This window comes from Orcinus orca, chromosome 2, assembly GCF_937001465.1.
Source record: "Orcinus orca chromosome 2, mOrcOrc1.1, whole genome shotgun sequence".
Classification (NCBI taxonomy): domain Eukaryota; kingdom Metazoa; phylum Chordata; class Mammalia; order Artiodactyla; family Delphinidae; genus Orcinus; species Orcinus orca.
The window spans coordinates 167485475-167503433 of NC_064560.1; the positions used below are offsets into that span (position 1 = coordinate 167485475).

Consider the following 17959-nt stretch of genomic DNA (forward strand, 5'->3'; position numbering starts at 1 on the left):
GGAGAGTATAAGAGTGTCAAGAGAGAATGGATAAGACCTTGAAGAATTTTAGCCCTTCAGTGGGACGAAGAGGAAGTATAGCCAGAGCAGCAAATAATTTGTAGAAAAGGTACTTGAAAGGGGCTTGACGAAAGGGTTTGAACAACAGAAGACTGGAGGGTTGGGGTAGCGGAGGTGGTTAAAGAGTTCCAAGCAGAAATAAGAATGTGAAGAAATAGCGAGCAGGAAAGCGCTCCACCAAAGAAGCCCTTCAGTAAACCAGATGTTGAATAAACTTGTTGTAGAATCGGAGGTTTCAAGGATGGGTTAGTCAACATCATTACTGTGGAAGAGAAGATGATGACCAAGAACAGGCCATTTCCCTCAGGGTAACTGTGACTATTGACATTTGGTTGCTTGAGCATGAAAAGTCTGACAGCATTTGATCTACTTCACTTAAGTTCCAGCCAAAGATATCCGGTAAATTTGGAATGTCTCAGGTTTCTAAACATAGTCAGCGTCCTCTATCCTAGGGTTAGGTTGGGTGTTCCAATTTCCTTTGTTGTGACGCATCTTTGTGCCAGCTCCCAAACAGGTGGTTTTCAGTCTACCTTCATCATTACTTTTTGTTTGTTGTGTTTGTTTTTGAAGTTTTTTTTTTTTTTTTTTTTTTTTTTTTGCTGTACGCGGGCCTCTCACCGCTGCGGCCTCTCCCATTGCGGAGCACAGGCTCCGGACGCACAGGCTCAGCGGCCATGACTCACGGGCCTAGCCGCTCCGTGGCATGTGGGATCTTCCCGGACTGGGGCACGAACCCGTGTCCCCTGCATCGGCAGGCGGACTCTCAACCACTGCGCCACCAGGGAAGCCCTGTTTTTGAAGCTTTGTTAATTTTTTTAAATGAGAAATGGGATGAGATCATGTTTCCAGGGAAAGGTGATAATGGCAGCAGTTACTGTCCATGGTTCAAGTATCATACTGCACATGTGTGCTGTCAGAGGGTGGCAAGAAAACTATCTAAGCCCAACTTGAGTTCTACTTTCCCCAAAGACCCTACACCTGGTTTCAGAGTCACAGTTTGGTTGCTATTAAAAAGATACGTAGAATTAACAGCTTGAAAAAAACTTCAGAGTTCCATTTTTCATTCTCAGCCTGGCAAAGATATACAAAGTTTGATAACTGTGGGAAAGCAGGCACTTGTCCTACAGTGCTGGTGGGAGAGTGAATTGCCACGACCTCTTTGGAAGGCAACTGAAAATATTTACCAAATGCACATGTCCTCTGACCCAGGGTATTCGAGACAAGATGATTCCCTGCAGCATAATCTGTTGTGGCAAAGATGGCAACAACCTAAAATGTCCATCAACAGAGACTGGTTAAATAATTATGGTGTATCTTCACCACGAAATACTTTAGGCGTTACTGCTTCTTTATGCATAAAATAGCTCTGGAACTATACGTTAGAAACTGGTCACCCTGGTGGCCTCTGGGAGGGGACTGGGCTAAAGGGACAGGGATGGGAGGGACTTTTCATTTGCCTTCTATACCTGATGAATGTATAACCTACCTCCACCCACCACTCTGAATGAAGCAAGACAGTTTCCTGGTGGCAGAGAGTACACTAATAGTTTTTAACATATTAGGAATCTTGAGATAAATCCTAACCACAGTCCTGAGTTATGATGGGAATCATTTAGAGAAGTTCAGGAGTTGAAGGCCATCTCATGTTTCCCACCCACCTTTTCTCTCCACACGGAACACAAGGCATGAAGGAAGGGAAGGATAAGAGCAAGACAGCACAAAGGAGCCATGAAGCCAAGAACTTGTAGGACAGACACTTTATTAAGACTTGCTTATAATAAAACATTCAACCCTCTGACGTGTCCATTAGTTTGTTATTTTGTTTTTTGCTGGAGACCACAGCCTGATGCCCAAAAGCCCTTAGCCTCATCTTACGTCAGTCTAGTCAACGGCTGCCTATTTTATAGTTCAACTAATTGAGAGTCAGGAAAATCTGGCCTTAACATCCCAAATTAAGGGCTGAAAGATTTACAACCCATTTATATAAAGTGCTTATGTTCAGTGCAAAAAGGGCAGACTCAGAAGGGCAAGCAGATGCCAGGAAATGATGTTTTCTGGGAGACAGATGCATTTTATGACTCAAAGCCACTTGTCAGACTTTCCCATAAAGGGGTCTAGTATTTTCTTTTCAGTCTCTCCCCTCTCTAAGAGGACCAAAACTTTGAATCTGACAAACGCTCTTACAGTTGTTTACTATTAAAAAAACCTGGTTCAGAGGGAAATCCACAGGGTTTCTAAGCGCCAGAGATAGTGACTTTGGCTTCTAGCTCCCGTTTCTCTCAGCAGCAAACGTGAGATCAACAGGCTGAGCTCTGGCTGGTGGGAGGCTCGCAGCTGCGGAGCTTTCCTCACACCCCTCATTTGCAAATCCAAGTCATGGACTATGGAAGACCTTTTCCAAAACGCTGTCACATCTCTGGTGGGAAGACAGGCCAATGCTTATTTAAGGAGCACTTAACCTAGTTGCCCAACTGGACATGACCTATTTCACCATCCCCTTGTTTAATTCTTCTTTTTAAAAAATAAATTTATTTATTTATGGCTGAGTTGGGTCTTTGTTGCTGTGCACGGGTTTTCTCTAGCTGCGGCAAGCAGGGGCTACTCTTCGTCGCGGTGCACGGGCTTCTCATTGCAGTGGCTTCTCTTGTTGCAGAGCACGGGCTCTAGGCGTGCAGGTTCAGTAGTTGTGGCACACGGGCTTAGCTGCTGCGTGGCATGTGGGATCTTCCCGGACCAGGGCTCGAACCTGTGTTCCCTGCACTGGCAGGCGGATTCTTAACCACTGAGTCACCAGGGAAGCCCCCCTTGTTTAATTCTTGTCCGCTGGCCCAACTTCAAAGTGAACCCGTGACTCTCTTTGTTAAGACAAAGAAGTGCACTGCCTTCTCAACGACCTTGGGTCTCTGCGTGTCCATCCTTTTGTTCCAAAGAGACTGAAGAGAAGCAGGAGGGAAGAGGAAGTGATTTCCTAACCAATTTAAGGAGCACATATAGGACTGTAACTCAAACAGGCAAAGTCCAGCCATTCAGTTCCAGGGTCTGGGCTACTGTTTCTCTCCCCAGACTCTCACTTTGCAGCAGGGATATTGACAAGAGCCAGTTCTTTGCTTGTCAACAACCCTCCTGCAATCCTGTTTGGAGAGGTTCCCTTTTCTCTCCCTGTGGATAAACATGATGGCGCCCCTCCTGCCCATGTGTAGGGCTCCAGACCCCATCACGTGTACAGGTAGCCACAGCTTTCAGATGCCAGCACCTGAGGACCTTTCTGTTCAGACCACCTTCCGAAGATTCATGGTAACTCTGGCGCTTGTGAGAGGAGAGACACTCAGAATGGTTTTATACCACAGGAGGCAACTGCCCTAAAGCCATCTCTGAATTTGGGGACGGGAAGGAGGGAAGAAGAGGAAATCCTTTTGATGCTGCTCTATAATTCTCTGTTAAAACCCTTCCAGTCACGAGGAGCTACTGGAACATCTCCACACAGAGGGAACTGTGTACAAACAGGATGAACCCGGGTTAAGAACCAAAAACGTGGGGAAGGTTTTCAGACAGGCAGAAGTCTAAAGTAAAGTGCCTCTTTGCAGTGGGGGGAGAGTTTCATTTGTTCAGAAATGCTTGGGCGTAAACATGAGCGCAAAGAGCGTGCACACACACACACTCACTCTGAGGTAGAAAGAACTGGCCATCTCCAGACAAACACAGACTCCACAGTTTTACAGAAACATGGCACTTGTGTGAAAGGTCCTGCCTTTGCCCAGGATGGCAAGTCGGGTCCAATTCCAGCTCTTTCCCACCTGGGGTGGAGCCAGGGAAGTCCCGTCCCACAGGAGGAAAGAGCTGGAAGCATCCCATCACTCCCCTCCCACAGTTGTCAGGCCCCGTAGTCCAGGGTCACTTCCTGGAGCCCGAGCCGTGGGCGCCCCGGCTGTGGCTTGTCAGAAGCCACTGGGAGCAGATGTCTTGCACTACTGCGTCCCCACTGCTCTTGGCGGCCTGCTGCACCTGCTGGACGAGGACCGCGGCCCGCGAGTGTTCTTGCTTCACGGCGATCAAGTAGGCAGAACGCAGCTTGCAACACGTCAGGTAGGCCTGAACCTGCCAGTTGGGTGTAAGAAACAGCGGGAAGGAAACCGTCACTGACAAGTCACCAACAGGCACACAGAGAGCTCAAGCAGATGAGATACCACTTCTCACCTACCAATCAATAATTGGGCTCTTGGGCTTCCCTGCTGGCGCAGTGGTTGAGAATCTGCCTGCCAATGCAGGGGACACGGGTTCAAGCCCTGGTCTGGGAAGATCCCACATGCCACGGAGCAACTGGGCCTATGAGCCACAACTACTGAGCCTGCACATCTGGAGTCTGTGCTCCGCAACACGACAGGCCACGACGGTGAGGGGCCCGCGCACCGCGACGAAGAGTGGCCCCCACTCGCCACAACTAGAGAAAGCCCTCGTACAGAAACGAAGACCCAACACAGCCAAAAATAAATAAATGAATAAATTAATTTAAAAAAAAGATACTCTGTCAAAACAGATTAGAGGTTATTAGGAAAAAAAATAATTGGGTTCTTGCCTTTTATTACATTACGGCCACTCTTTAAATATTACACTGTTATTTTATAGTGTAAAAAGTTATTACAAATAAGCTAAGAATTTCAAAAAGAAGAAGGTAGGCAGGCAGAGTCTGGCCGCTAACCACTCCCTCCAAGGCCCTCCTCACTCGCCTGGGCTCTCCAGCCTCCTCCTGGCCTCGCTGCCGACAGACTGTGGTTTTGTAGTTATCTGGCTGATGATTTGATTGATGATTGCCTCCTTGGCCAGGATGGCAGGAATAGTGTCTGCTTTTTCTAACCATTCCTGGTGCCTAGCACAGGGTCTGGCATGCAGGTGTTCAATGAAAATGCATGAAGTGAATGAGTGAATGAATGAGCCATCATACCTGCCCCCTACAATGGGCACACAGAGCCCCTTTCTCTATTTTCTGTTTCTGACCTGCTGAATTAAAAACATTTTAACCAGAAATTTTGGGAAGACAACGCACACAATTAGAAAAACTCTAAATAAGGCGTGACCCCAGGTTGATCTGACTTGCAGTTTGGCACAGAGGCAGCTCAGTTTCCTACATTCAGGACACCCTCCAGCTCAGGAATGCCCAGCTGGGTGGAGACGAGAGCCCCTGCCTTCCCTGGCCACAACCTCACCAGCACCTCCCTGGTTAGCCAGGGTTCCAGGCCAGCGAACAGCAAGGCCCAGGTGAGTTGCCTCAGAGCTCCCGCTAGCAGCTGCCTTTCTGCCGTGACAGTCCTTCTGGTGGTTGGAGGGGACTCTTCTCTCTTGATGTTTCAATGCTCCATCTTCTTTTTTTACCTTGGTCACTGAAGTCTTCCTTTCCTAAGCTCAATTACAGATAATCGCCTACAGCTAGAAGACATGTTCTGACATGTCTGAGCTCTCTGAAGTGATCAAGTCCTGCAGTATGGTTATCTACCTGCTGCCCTAGGACATTCGCTTCACCCAGGCCCTCAGCTCTGCTTGGTACCAGTGTACATTAAACAGAATATCACAAGTTGGCAGGTAAAATTCCTACCTAGAGGAGGAAGGCATTTTTCCAGAAAGTCTGGAATAGAAACTGAACGAAGCTGTTTTTTGGCAAGATCCTGTGACCTGAGATCACGTAAGTGTGTTAGAACAGCTGCTGCCAGAAAAAACCTGAAAAAGTAATGACGATGGTATAGCTTTCAGCATCCATCTTTGCCAGGCACAAAGTCTCTGTCCTACAGAACAGGAGGATCACTGAAGGCTTGGAAAAGAACCATAGCCGGAGAATCAAGAAACCTGGGTGTCTGGCCTGGCTGTCGGGTTCTCATTTTGATTCTAGAAAAGTAATTTTCCACATTTCAGGATGTCAGAATTCCACCCCTTCCACAGGACGTCATCAGCATGTTGCAGAATTAAGTGAAGAAATGTTAAGAACAGCTTCTCCCTAACCTCAAATGAAAAATGCCCTGCAAATTCAGTCCAGGGATTAGCAATACCGCCGTGGGGAGCAGCAATGTGGCTGCGTGAGAAGCTGTTTGCCTAACATTAGTTTTCTTCACAAGGGACTCAGCTGCCAGATCATTCCGCTGCTAGTGGGCAGGGCAGGCTGGCTTGGCTTTCTCCTGCCTCTCTTGGCCTGTGGGCCTTCCTCCAGATGGCAGGTGGATTGAACCTGCGGTGAGGCCACAAACAGAAGCCGCTGGCACCCTTCCCAAAGGTTCACCGATTTCCCTCCCACTCAACAGGAAGAGCCTGCAGGCCCCAGGGGCAAGGCCTGTTCTGCAGACTGAGGCACCAACAGATATCGTTGGTCAAAGGGTTGGGTGGGTTTTTTCCTTACTGTAGAGGGTACACTTGTTCCTCCAGGATAAAGAGATGCCTGCTCACTCTGAGAACCTCATGCAGTGAGTCCATCTGAAGATGAAAGTGAGGATTTCCTAGGGCTCTGAGAGAAAACCTCCATAGGAAATGGAGAGTTGAGAGAAGCCTAGGACATGTGTGTCTTGGGGGATAAAGAAATGGGAGGGCAAAGGCTCATGTGGTCAGGTTTCTCACGTTCCCCACCTATTCCCTCCCTTCTACGCCCCTATCTGGGTCTCAGTCCCACCTCTGATAACAAAGAGGCTGAGATACAGGTTGAATGGTAGCGAGCAAAGGATAAAGGTGAAAAGGCAAGTCCAAAGTGCTGCTCCCGAGCGCTACTGGGTGTGGAGACGGTTCTGCTCACCTTGCTGTCATCACTGTGCATCGCCTGGATCAGGCCCTCCAGCTCCTGTTCAGAACAGAGACACAGTAGTCATGAGATGGAGGGGTCCCCAGCGTGGCAGCCGGGGCCCAACCCAGCCTCAGCCCAGCCGTTCTGACTCAGGGTGGGGATGCCTGCCTGACCCTTCTCTACAAACTCATCACCTGGGAATTCCCAGGCGGTCCAAAGGTTAGGACCCCATGCTTTCACTGCTGAGGGCCCAGGTTCAATAGCTGGTCAGGGAACTAAGATCCCACAAGTTGCGTGGCACGGCCAAAAACCCCACAAAAACCAAACTCAACTCCTGCTGTAAGAGCAACAGAGGAAAGCTAATGATAACACTAAGCTTGGGAATCTGAGAAGCAACAGCAAACGAGGCCTGTCCTTGGCCTTCAAGAGAGGATGTGGGGCTTCCCTGGTGGCACAGTGGTTAAGAATCTGCCTACCAATGCAGGGAACACAGGTTCGAGCCCTGGTCTGGGAAGATCCCACATGCTGTGGAGCAACTAAGCCTGTGCGCCACAACTATTGAGCCTGTGCTCTAGAGCCTGCGAGCCATAACTACTGAAGCCCGCACACCTAGAGCCCATGCTCCGCAACAAGAGAAGCCACCGCAATGAGAAGCCTGCACCCTGCAAAGAAGAGTAGCCCCCGCTCGCCACAACCAGAGAAAAGCCCACGTGCAGCAACGAAGACCCAATGCAGCCAAAAATAAAATAAAGTAAATTTATTAAAAAAAAAAAAAAAAGGATGTGGCTTTGTTCACCCCTCTAGGAAGCCATCGGGGGACATTTTTGCAGGTGACATGCTTCAAAGGCCACCTGCAGGCCCACGATGACCTCCTCTACAATCACAGGGAGAAACTCAACTCTGTCCGTCTGCAGACACTTCCTGGTGCCAACAGCATCAGACAATGGGATGCTGAGGGATGGCCTCTCGATACAGTGATTATCACCATGAATTTTCTTTCCAGCGAAGGGTTGATTAGTGAGGCCATCATTACAGAGGGGTCAGAAAGACAGAGGGATCTTGTAGAGTTTCAGGTACAGTAAGTATGGGGAAGAGAAAAATAAAGAGGGGGATGTGAAGACACTGAAATAGGCAGAGGAGCTGAGAGGTCTGGGGGTGAGCGCACCTGGGGTGGAATTTTCTTGAATGCTTCCAAGCAGTTGAGGAGGATGGTGTCCCCGTCACTTTTGGCCGCTATGCCTGACTCGCTGACACACTTGAGCAGCTGTCGGATCTCACTGTACTTCTCCCTCTCCACCAACTGCCGGGCGGCTTTGCAGTAGGTTGCGGCAGCGTCCAGCTGGAAGTCCTAGAACAGAACATGGGGTGATGGGTGTAGGGAGGCAGGGACACCAATGGCGGGAAGGAAGGTGACATTTACAGCGCTCCCACTGGGCTTGGGGTAGACAAGACTGTAGTCCCAATAGAGAACATACATAAACAATCAGCAAAAAGTTCTTCTCTTGGAGCTCGGCAGACATTTAGGAAGCATCCACAAAAATCATAACTTTGATACCTACACTGGTACATCTCACGTGCTGTCGTGTCACTTCCTGAAAATATTCTAATCAAATGCCCAAGACCAGTTCATTCTCTCTCTAACGAGTCACCTTTCTCTTGGAAAATGGATGTCGGGGGCTGATACTGGCTGCCCTGGACACTTGGTGCTCTGTTAAGAGATGCCTTGGTGTTAGGAAACAGACCAATTCACCAAAAGACTGATTTGCTAGAAACTACCAGATAAACATGTTGTTGCCTTGGGGTCTTTGCCCAACAGGGAAAATGGGTGGGAAGAAAGAAATCTGTCAGATGGTTTGTGGTCTTTGATCCTTTAGATGCACACTGCGTGAAGACCGTGTCTGCCTGGAGGGTGACAGGCCTCAGCGTGCCTGTGTGTCACTGTGTGGTGGGGAGTGGTCTGGCTTTTCATGGTTTTGGCGCCCTGTTCCATCCTCTGCTCCAGTGCTGCAGCTGTACCCATGTCCTCGTATCACAAGCAACAGAAAATGTATGCCTCGAGCCGGCTCCTGGGCAGTGGCCCCTCCCCCTGAATAGGACCCCCACACCGCAGCCCCTCTGCCACCTCCTCCAGCCACGCCCCCCACAATGAGGACAGCTGTGTGGAACTCTCCTAGACCTCGTTTCGGGTAGTTATTTGATAGCTTTTGATGAACTCGTCATTGGTTGCTTGGCTTTTGGCAAAGTGGCCTACGGTCTTGAATTTGACCCAGTTCTGTAACAGCCCTCTTGTTGATTTCATCCTTGATGTACGTGTAAATCTGCTTTCCTTGGTATAAAAATTTTCTGAAGAATGATCTCTCACAGAACTGTGGTCATGTGCTGATCGCCCTCGGTATAATCCTGAGTAATCTGAGTCATACCTGCAGAACCCGGAATGCAATTCCAAAACCATCTTCTACATTTTTCCCTCCTAGCATGACCTGAAAATGAGAGGGAAACGTGCTTAAAGAAGCAAGAATTACTGGAGCAGCCCCTCAGTCACGAACGAGGCCCTCACTCGTTCAGTTATTCAACAAATATTTGTGGAGACTCTACTGAGTGCAGGCACTAGCGATACAAGCGTAATCAAAACGGACTCAGTCTCCAGCCTTCCGGGGCTCTCATTCCATCGGGGAGGCAGCCATCAAAAGAATGACTGAAATAATGATAACTGGACGATTACAAGTGTGACAGGCGCTCTGAAAGAGAACAGCCTGCCGGAGGTCTGACACATCGTGCATACCTTGCAGGCAACATCCATTTTCATGTGGTTGTTTCCAAACAGGGTTGGCAGAGGCAAGGGGGTGATCTGAGAGGTCCCAGCACTTTCGCAGCGATGTAAGAACCTGGTCACTTCCATCTGCAGCTGAAGTGTGTTCATGTGCCTACGGTGACAGGAGATGCACAGTCTAGCCTCAGGAGGGGCCTCAGGGGTAACAGGGCCAGGTGACTGAGAAATCATAATAGGATGGCAATGGAAAAGGCAGAAGAAAGGACGCGGAGGGAAAAGAGATCCAAAATACCCTCTGAGCAGTTACGACAAGACGAAAGCGGCTGATGAGTGTTTACGGAGCACGGCGTGCTACTAACAACAGCAGCGGCTGAGAGAGACGTGAACCCTGCCCTCCAGAGTTCAGAGGCTAGAGGAGAGGTGGGTAACAAGAAGACACATCGAGTATCTAGTGATTGGGACTGTGAAGGGATAAACGGTAGCGGTGGAGCATTTACTTCAGATGTTGTTTTCTCAGCAAAAAGGCTGAGAGGAGGGAAGGACCTGGGGTGCTGAGGAACCCCCGGAGGCCAGGGTGCCTGACACGCCACAAGAAAGGAGAGAGTAGCATGAGGTAAGATGGAGATGCAGGCGGGGGCCAGATCACCCAGGACCTCCTTTGCGTCTTGTAAGGGGTAAGGGCTTAGTCTGACTGTCACATGTGACCCCAGTCCCTGCGCCTCCCCTACTTTCCTCTTCTCCTACAAGCTCCTCTGGCGGCTTTCCAGGCTTGTACCGGACACTGTCATCCAGGAATGATTCCTGTTAGGTGTGTGCGTGTATGTGTATGTGTTTGTTTCCCAAGAGTTCAGAGATGGGCAAGAGTGGCTGCATCACCGACAGACCCTCGGTTCCAGCCTTTCTGCCCCACCCCAACTGCTCCCTGAACCCCAAGTTACCTTGACACATCAGCTGCCGTCATCTTCTTTCGGAAGAAGGTGGTTTTCTTCCTTCCAGTACGGCGGGAGGTTTCTTGGAGGTAGATCTTCAGGTGGTCCTTGGCCTTAAGCAGCCAAGAGAGCTTCTCTCCCAGCTCCGTATATGTCTTTGCTTTGTGACTGAAGAACCGAATACAGGTCATGGAAGCCCGGATGTGGTCCTGGAAGAGGAAAATGAATGTTTAGGTCAAAGGAGATTTGGAGGGTTGGGGGTGTGAGGAGAACTCTGATCTGATATCCCCCCGTGAAGCCTGGCTGCCAGCACCCTTTCCCTCAGAGGCCCAAGAGATCCCAAAGTGAACTGACTGGCTGGGACCTTAGGTAGGACGTTATTCCAGCACAAAAGAGATCTTTAAAAAGGAGACTTCTGATTCTCCATTTGACTTGCCTTCACTTTGACTCTGGCGTTGAATAAGCCAATTTCTCTGTGATCTAGTGTTGGCCACCCTCAGACAGATTGGAAGAAACATGATCCCTCTCCTTTCATGCATCTTCTGTAAAAACACTTACTTCTCCTTCACACCTTATGAATTCTGCATTCGTGCCCCATGTTTATCTTGAAACTACCGTATCCCTCTTTTTTATCTTTACATTCCCTGAAGTCAGAAGAATGCTATTACTGACAAGATTAAAGTCTGCCTCTTTAGGATGAGAATGGAAATCCTGATATTACGTAAGAATGCTAGAGAGTAACGTGGATTTGCGGTAGGCTTAGTCAAGGAGCAAAAGGCCAGGAACCAAAACGACAGTCTCGTTCCCTCATCCTGCACAGTCTCCCCACGTGACAGGCCAACAGGGACAGAGGTAGAAGGCAGGATGGGGCTGCTGTTACCTTCATAAACTGCTGTAGCTCGTACAGAATGTGGTAGTAGTTCTTCTTCTGTAAATGTTGGCAGGCGGCAATCAAGTACTTTCCCCAGCTTTCCAAGGTTGGATCAATGGATTCTAGCAAGTTTTCTAAAACGTGTAGCTTCCCACTTTTATAGCTTGGCTGGAAGATGCCTTCTATGAAGATTTCTGGGGGACTCTCCTGGAGCAGGGCAAAGCAAAAAGTCAGAAGTCTTGAGCCTGGTTCTGGCACTGTCTGGGACCCATTCTGAGCTTCCTTCCACTCACAGCCCTTCAGCATCCTCCCACAGCGGTGCGTCTTACCTTTTTGCACATCACAGACGGAACCCTTAGAGAATGCCGCCCGGGTGACTGCTCCCCTTCTCTCCTTCTCCGTACAGAAAAGTTCCTTGAGTCATCTGCACTCCAGAGTTCCAGAGTTATCTGCACTCCCTGTCTCCAGTTCCTCTCCGGTGACTGTCTCCTGAACTCACTCACATCTAGCTTTTGCACCTACAACTCCATTGCAACTGCCCCTCAGGTCACCAATGACCTCTATGTTGTTAAATCTAAAATTCTTGGTCCTTGTTTTCCACCTGCTCTGTCAACAGCTTGTGATACAGCTGATGGCTTCCTCCTTGAAAAATTTTCTTTATTTGGCCCCCAGGATACCACCCCCACCAGGTTTTCTTTCTGCTTCTCTGGCTACGCCTTCTCAGTCTCCTTTGCTGATTCCTCCTAATCTCTCCAGGGCTTAGGAGGGAGCTGTTCTCTTTTCTTTGTTTTTGGCTGCGTTGGGTTTTTTGGCTGCGCGTGGGCTTTCTCTCTAGTTGCGGCGAGCGGGGTCTACCCTTCGACGGGTGCGTAGGCTTCTCATTGTGGTGGCTTCTCTTGTTGTGGAGCATGGGCTCTAGGCGCGCAGGCTTCAGTAGTTGCAGCACCCGGGCTCAGTACTGGTGCCTCACATGGGCTTAGTTGCTCTGTGGCATGTGGGATCTTCCCGGACCAGGGATTGAACCCATGTCCCCTGCATGGGCAGGTGGATTCTTAACTACTGTGCCACCAGAGAAGTCCCTGTCCTCTTTTTTTTACTCACTCTTTTGATTTCATAAGTCTTAGGGCTTTAAATTTATCTCTCTGCTGATTATGTCTAAATCTCTATTCCCAGCCTGTTTATTCTTTCTGAACTCCAAAATTGTATACCTAACTTATACCCAACTGCCGACGCAAAAAGTCCTCTTTGGTATCTAGAGAACAATACATATTGATATAAAACTGCACTCCTGATTGTGTCTTCCCAATCTGCTCTTTCTGCAGTCTTCCCCTTCTCAGATGGCAATTTTGTTCTCCTATTTGTTCAGGCCAAAAACCTTAGCCATCTTTCTCTTACACCACAACATAAAAGTCATTAGCAAATTCTATTGGCTCCACCTCAAAATACATACAGAATCTGTATGTAGCTGACCACTTCTCACCACCTCCATGTACCATCCTGGTCCAAGTTATCATCACCACTTGCCCGGATGATTGCAATGGCCTCCTCCCTGGTCTACCATCTTCCACTCCTGCCTCTTTTTTGACTAATGCCAACCAGTCAACCTGAGTGATTCGGTTAAAATGTAAGTCAGATCATGTTACACCTCTGCTCAAAATCTTCCAATGGTTTTCCTTCTCACTCAGCACAAAGCCCAAGTCCTCATAATGTCTACAAGGCTCTATATGATCTAGGCCCTGTTAGCTTTCTGACCTTATCTGCTACCACCCTTTTCCCCAGCTTACTCTGCTCAAGCTGCCCTGGCCTTTGCACTTGCTACTCCCTCCACGTGGACCGTGCTTCCTCCACAATCTGCACAATTCATTCCCCATCTACTTTAGGCCTTTACTCAGATGTCATCTGTCCTGGGCACCCTGTCTAAAATTACACAATCCGTCCCTTCCCTCTCCCCCACTTTACTCTTCTTATTACTTGTCACCTACACTATATATCTTATTTATCTTGTTTATTGTCTCTCTCCCTACTATAATGTAAGTTTTATAGAGCAACTATTTTTGTCTGCCTTTTTTTTCTTCACTGTTGTGAAGAATAGTCCTTGGCTATTTAATAACTATTTCTTGGATGAATGAATAAATGATAAATATCATAGACCAACTCATCAGGAAAGTGCAAACACATACTAATCCGCTCACTTCTGAAGTTCATCTGTGGTTCAGAGACCATGAGTCATAAACCCCTATTCCACAGTCATAGAAAAGAAAACCATTTGGCCATTCAACCCCTTAAGAACTTCCATTTTGGGACCTCCCTGGTGGCACAGTGGTTAAGAATCCACCTGCCAATGCAGGGGACACGGGTTCAATCCCTGGTCCAGGAAGATCCCACATGCCGCGGAGTAACTAAGCCTGTACACCACAACTACTGAGCCTGCGCTCTAGAGCCCTCAAGCCACAACTACTGAAGACCTCATGCCTAGAGCCTATGCTCTGCAACAAGACAAGCCATTGCAATGAGACGCCCGCTCGCCGCAACAAAGAGTAGCCCCCGCTCGCCACAACTAGAGAAAGCCTGCGTGCAGCAATGAAAGGAAGACCCAACACAGCCAAAAAAAAAGAATTTCCATTTCATCCATTCATCTATCCACTCATTCATTCATAACTGGCACTAGGCCAGGTACTTGAAGACACCAGGTAAGGTAAATATGGGCCTTCTCGCTCCAGATGCGAAGACACGATTGTAAACAAATAGTTGCAATCCAGTGGGATAAATGCAGTAACAGAGTTACGTTCTAGGCACAGTGACGGTTTATAGGAAGAGGTGAATGCTCAATACAGAGGGTCTGGAAGGATAAACAGGAGTTTTCCAAGAAAACAAGGAGGGGCAGGGCATTCTAGGTACGGGGAAACAGCAATGTAGACTCATGGAAGTAAGAAAGGGCATGGTACAATCAGGAAATTTTAAGTAATTTGGCAAGTCTGGAATATAGAGCATAGATAGGATTTGCAGTGAAAATAAACTGGTGAAATAAGGGGGCCTGATACTGTTGGGTCCTGCATTCATGCTAAGGAATTTCGACTTCATCTTGGGGCCATGGGGATCCACTGAAGGCCTTTTAGAGGGGGGAATAACATGAATTAAGAATAACATAAATAACATGTACTATGTTTTAGAAAGCTCACTCTGGGGCAGTGTGGTGGGTAACGGGTGAAAAGGCAGGGAATGAGGCTGGAAACACCACGTCTTCCATGCTCTAGGCATTCAGTCATAGTTTTCACAATGTTTTTTTCTGTTGTTCCCCACCTGCTTGAGAAGGTAAGATACTTCAGTTCAAGGGTAGCTGTGATTACAGGAGATAAAAAGAAGCCTTCTTTCCTAGCTCTGACGAATGTAAAGCAGGGGCAATGCTGCCGTCAGCTTTTACCAAAATAAGTAAGTAAGCAGCTTAACCCTCTGGAGTGGTCATCAGTTAGAAGCAACAGAACTGGGTGAGGTGAAGTAGCTTTACCTCCAAACTCTTTTGGAAAGGAAACAGGTTTTAGCAATTAAATGCCAAATAATATAACTTTTACAATATTCTTGACACCCGGTTAAGACACGGTAGCTACGGCGTAGTGAAAGCATTTCCCTTTCGCTGTCCTGTAGGGGTATGGTTACCACGACTCTGTACTGTCGACCCACTTGGAGGAATCCTAGAAGATATGCCTATTTGTAAACTTTCAATGGCCGCCATTTTGGATAAAGGCAGCAGATTGGAATTAAAGCATAACTCAAGCTCCTTTAATTTTATATGAAATTTGGTACTAATCACTCAATTCCTCAGAAAAATTGCATGGGACTTTCAGATAAAAAAGAGAAGGCCAAGGGGTCATGGTGAAACAGAGTCCTAACAATGGCTCCAAAGAAATAATGCACTTCAGGGGTGCCTTTGCCCCCTGTGGGAGGAGGGCAGAGGATGTCAGAGGAAACAAAGGAGGGCACACTCTCCTTCTATGAGATACTTGTGGCCCCAAATTTAGGATGTGGCTCATGGGTGCTTCCTGGCCTTTGTGGTAAGAACCCTGAGTGGACGAGCAGTGGGGTCGGCAGCAGGACACAGCCCAGAGCAGGTGGGAAGTGTGTGGAAACAGAGAGGTTAGGCAATTTGCTCAAGGTCACACCACTTACACCAAGCATCTCATTCCAGAGACCATGCTCTCAGCTATTACTTGGTTCTGCTAAATGTTCTGGGAGAAGGGATGAAATTTGTCACTGCCCGTCAGAAGGGCAATCTGGGATCCAGGTTAAGACTTTCGCACACTCATCAAATCATGATTTGTGCAGATAGAATTTGCCATTTGTGTTTTGTTTTGTTTTGTATTTTGGCTGCCCCATGAGGCTTACAGGTTCCTAGTTCCCCGACCAGGGATTGAACCCAGGCGCTCAGCAGTGAAAGTGTGGTGTCCTAACCACTGGACCACCAGGGAATTCCCTAGAATTTGCCATTTGGACCTGACTTTGCCAGAGATGATCTCATAGTTCAACCCTGGGGTAAGGTTAAGGGGGGGGTTATTGCCTCCATGAAAGCTGGATGGGCCAAGCCAAGCGGGCAAAGCAGGCACTGCCGTGTGAGAGCCAGCCACGTCTGCAAGTCCCACCTTGTGGAGGAGGTGCAGCAGCGCTTCCCGCAGGCAGCTGTGCCTCACGTAGAAGCTAATGATGGCCAGGCTGGTGCTGTAGTTATGCAGGTAGAAGAGGCATTCTTGGTAGTAGGTGTTGTTCATGATCTTCCCTTCAGGAATCACCTCCAGAGAGAGGCTCTGGGTCCGAAGGGTAGCTTCCAGCTCTTTCAAGGTGGCCAAGTAATCATCATCTTGCTGCCAAGAGAGGACAGAGTGTGAGGGAACAATGGAATTCAGGGAGTTCTCAGCAGCCGCTGGAAATAGTTTTCAAAGAATATTTAACAATGTGGAAAAGTGCTCACTATTATATAGTTTTAAGGGTAGAAAACAGGCAGGATATAAACTTCTATATATTATAAACTGTACAACACCAATTAAATCAAAAACATAACCAAGAAAATTCACTAAAATCTAAATATTGCTTAAGTCTGGGTATGGGATTATATGTGATTTTCATTGTTTTAAAATTAGTTTTCTTTTTTTTTTTTGAAATTTGACTCTTTATGACTTATCTAACCATATATAATGGAAAGAACGAAATCCAAACCTGACAGCTCTGAGCCAGGGCTGCCACTGTCAGCTGAATGGAAGCTGATACTTTCCCCAGGCCATTACTGCCCCTGGGCCTCCCCCTGGCCCTGGAGCCCACCCTCTGCCTGCTGTGCTCTTACCACGGATAGAAGTGGCCTCGCTGTGGACTCCAGGTACTCAACCACATCCTGTACCAGTCTTGAGCCATGACTCAGCTGATTGAGGTCGAGAGGGGGCTTCAGACAGCGACTAAACTTCTCCCGTGCGGTGGTGAGATTCCCAGCTTTGAGGCAGGCCATGCCCCAAGCGTGCCATGCCCCGGTGGTATCAAGGCCAGTCTTTGTGGAGACCTGGAGGAAAAACTGCTCCTTTTAGGGGGAGGCACCCACAGCCATGCCTGAGGGTCCCAAAGACCAACTCTATCCCCTTGGTGTCAATCATTTCCCTCCCCACCACCCCACCTGCCATTACTCCCACACTGGCAAACTTGTCATGCCTTAGACACTCCCCATGGCCAAGGACAACTAGAGGAGGTAACTCGCTGGGGTAGATGTCAGCTTTGTCTGTGCCTCACCTCAACGCCCAGTTGGTAGTACTCAGCTTCCAAAAGCTGGTTCCTTAGCCTGGTTACTGCGGCTGGTTGCAAGATCTGATCCAGAGATGGCACGTGGCGATAGGCAGCAGCAACTAAAATATTCAGCACATCTACCTTGCTGATGTAGCTACAGGGAGGAAAAGGGCAAGGCAGTGAGGCTCCACAGGGTCATCCCAAGAACAGGTGCTGCTTAAAGGTTTTCTATTTCATTTCCAATGTGAAATGTGATAATGAGAATTGTGAGGTACATGGGAGAAAAGACTCTGGAGTCAGACTCTCAGAAACTCAACTCTATCACTTAGTGGCTCTCTGACTTTGGGCAAGTTACTTAACCTTTCTCAGCCTCAATTTACTCATCTGTAAAATGGATAGAATGATGGGGAGTTTTAAGGATAAAATGAAATAACCGGAGGAAAAGAGCTTAGGATGGTGTCTAGAGCTTTGTAGGCACTCATCATGTATTAGCTATCAATACATGGAGTACGGACGCTCCAGGACACTCAGGTCTCCTATTTTGAGGCAAGGCCTTTATACCGACGCTGGGAGCTCGCAAGCTACCCGTTTCTTTTTGGTTCTCTGGAACCCTGCTTGCTTGGGAGAGTGTATATGGACTGTATCGGCAGCCTGCACTCCCGCTCAGTACAGAGGTCACATCACTACCATCCTCTGGAGGTGCTGCTGGGCAGGGCCCTCAGATTCGAGGCCCTGGACCTGACATCCTTTCTCTGGGTTAAGGATGGACTCTTGTTACTAGGACTGCTGCCTTTGATCTTATTCCTGACACCTGGTAA

General features: G+C 48.2%; 1 protein-coding gene across 7 annotated transcripts in view; it reads right to left on the reverse strand.

Annotated features, from left to right (window-relative positions):
- Positions 1-1802: 1802 nt before the first annotated feature.
- ZFYVE26 (zinc finger FYVE-type containing 26) overlaps positions 1803-17959 on the reverse strand; it is a 62402-nt gene continuing 46245 nt past the window's right edge. For all 7 annotated transcript variants that reach the window (XM_033431555.2, XM_033431626.2, XM_033431502.2 and 4 more), the window contains 10 exons: positions 17148-17295; positions 16714-16923; positions 16019-16237; positions 11394-11591; positions 10523-10722; positions 9597-9738; positions 9235-9294; positions 7980-8162; positions 6827-6871; positions 1803-4155 (listed from right to left, as the gene is read on the reverse strand). In XM_033431555.2, coding sequence (XP_033287446.1) covers positions 3952-4155; positions 6827-6871; positions 7980-8162; positions 9235-9294; positions 9597-9738; positions 10523-10722; positions 11394-11591; positions 16019-16237; positions 16714-16923; positions 17148-17295 — 1609 coding nt within the window. In that variant the 3' untranslated portion in view covers positions 1803-3951. The remainder of the gene's footprint in view (positions 4156-6826; positions 6872-7979; positions 8163-9234; positions 9295-9596; positions 9739-10522; positions 10723-11393; positions 11592-16018; positions 16238-16713; positions 16924-17147; positions 17296-17959) is intronic.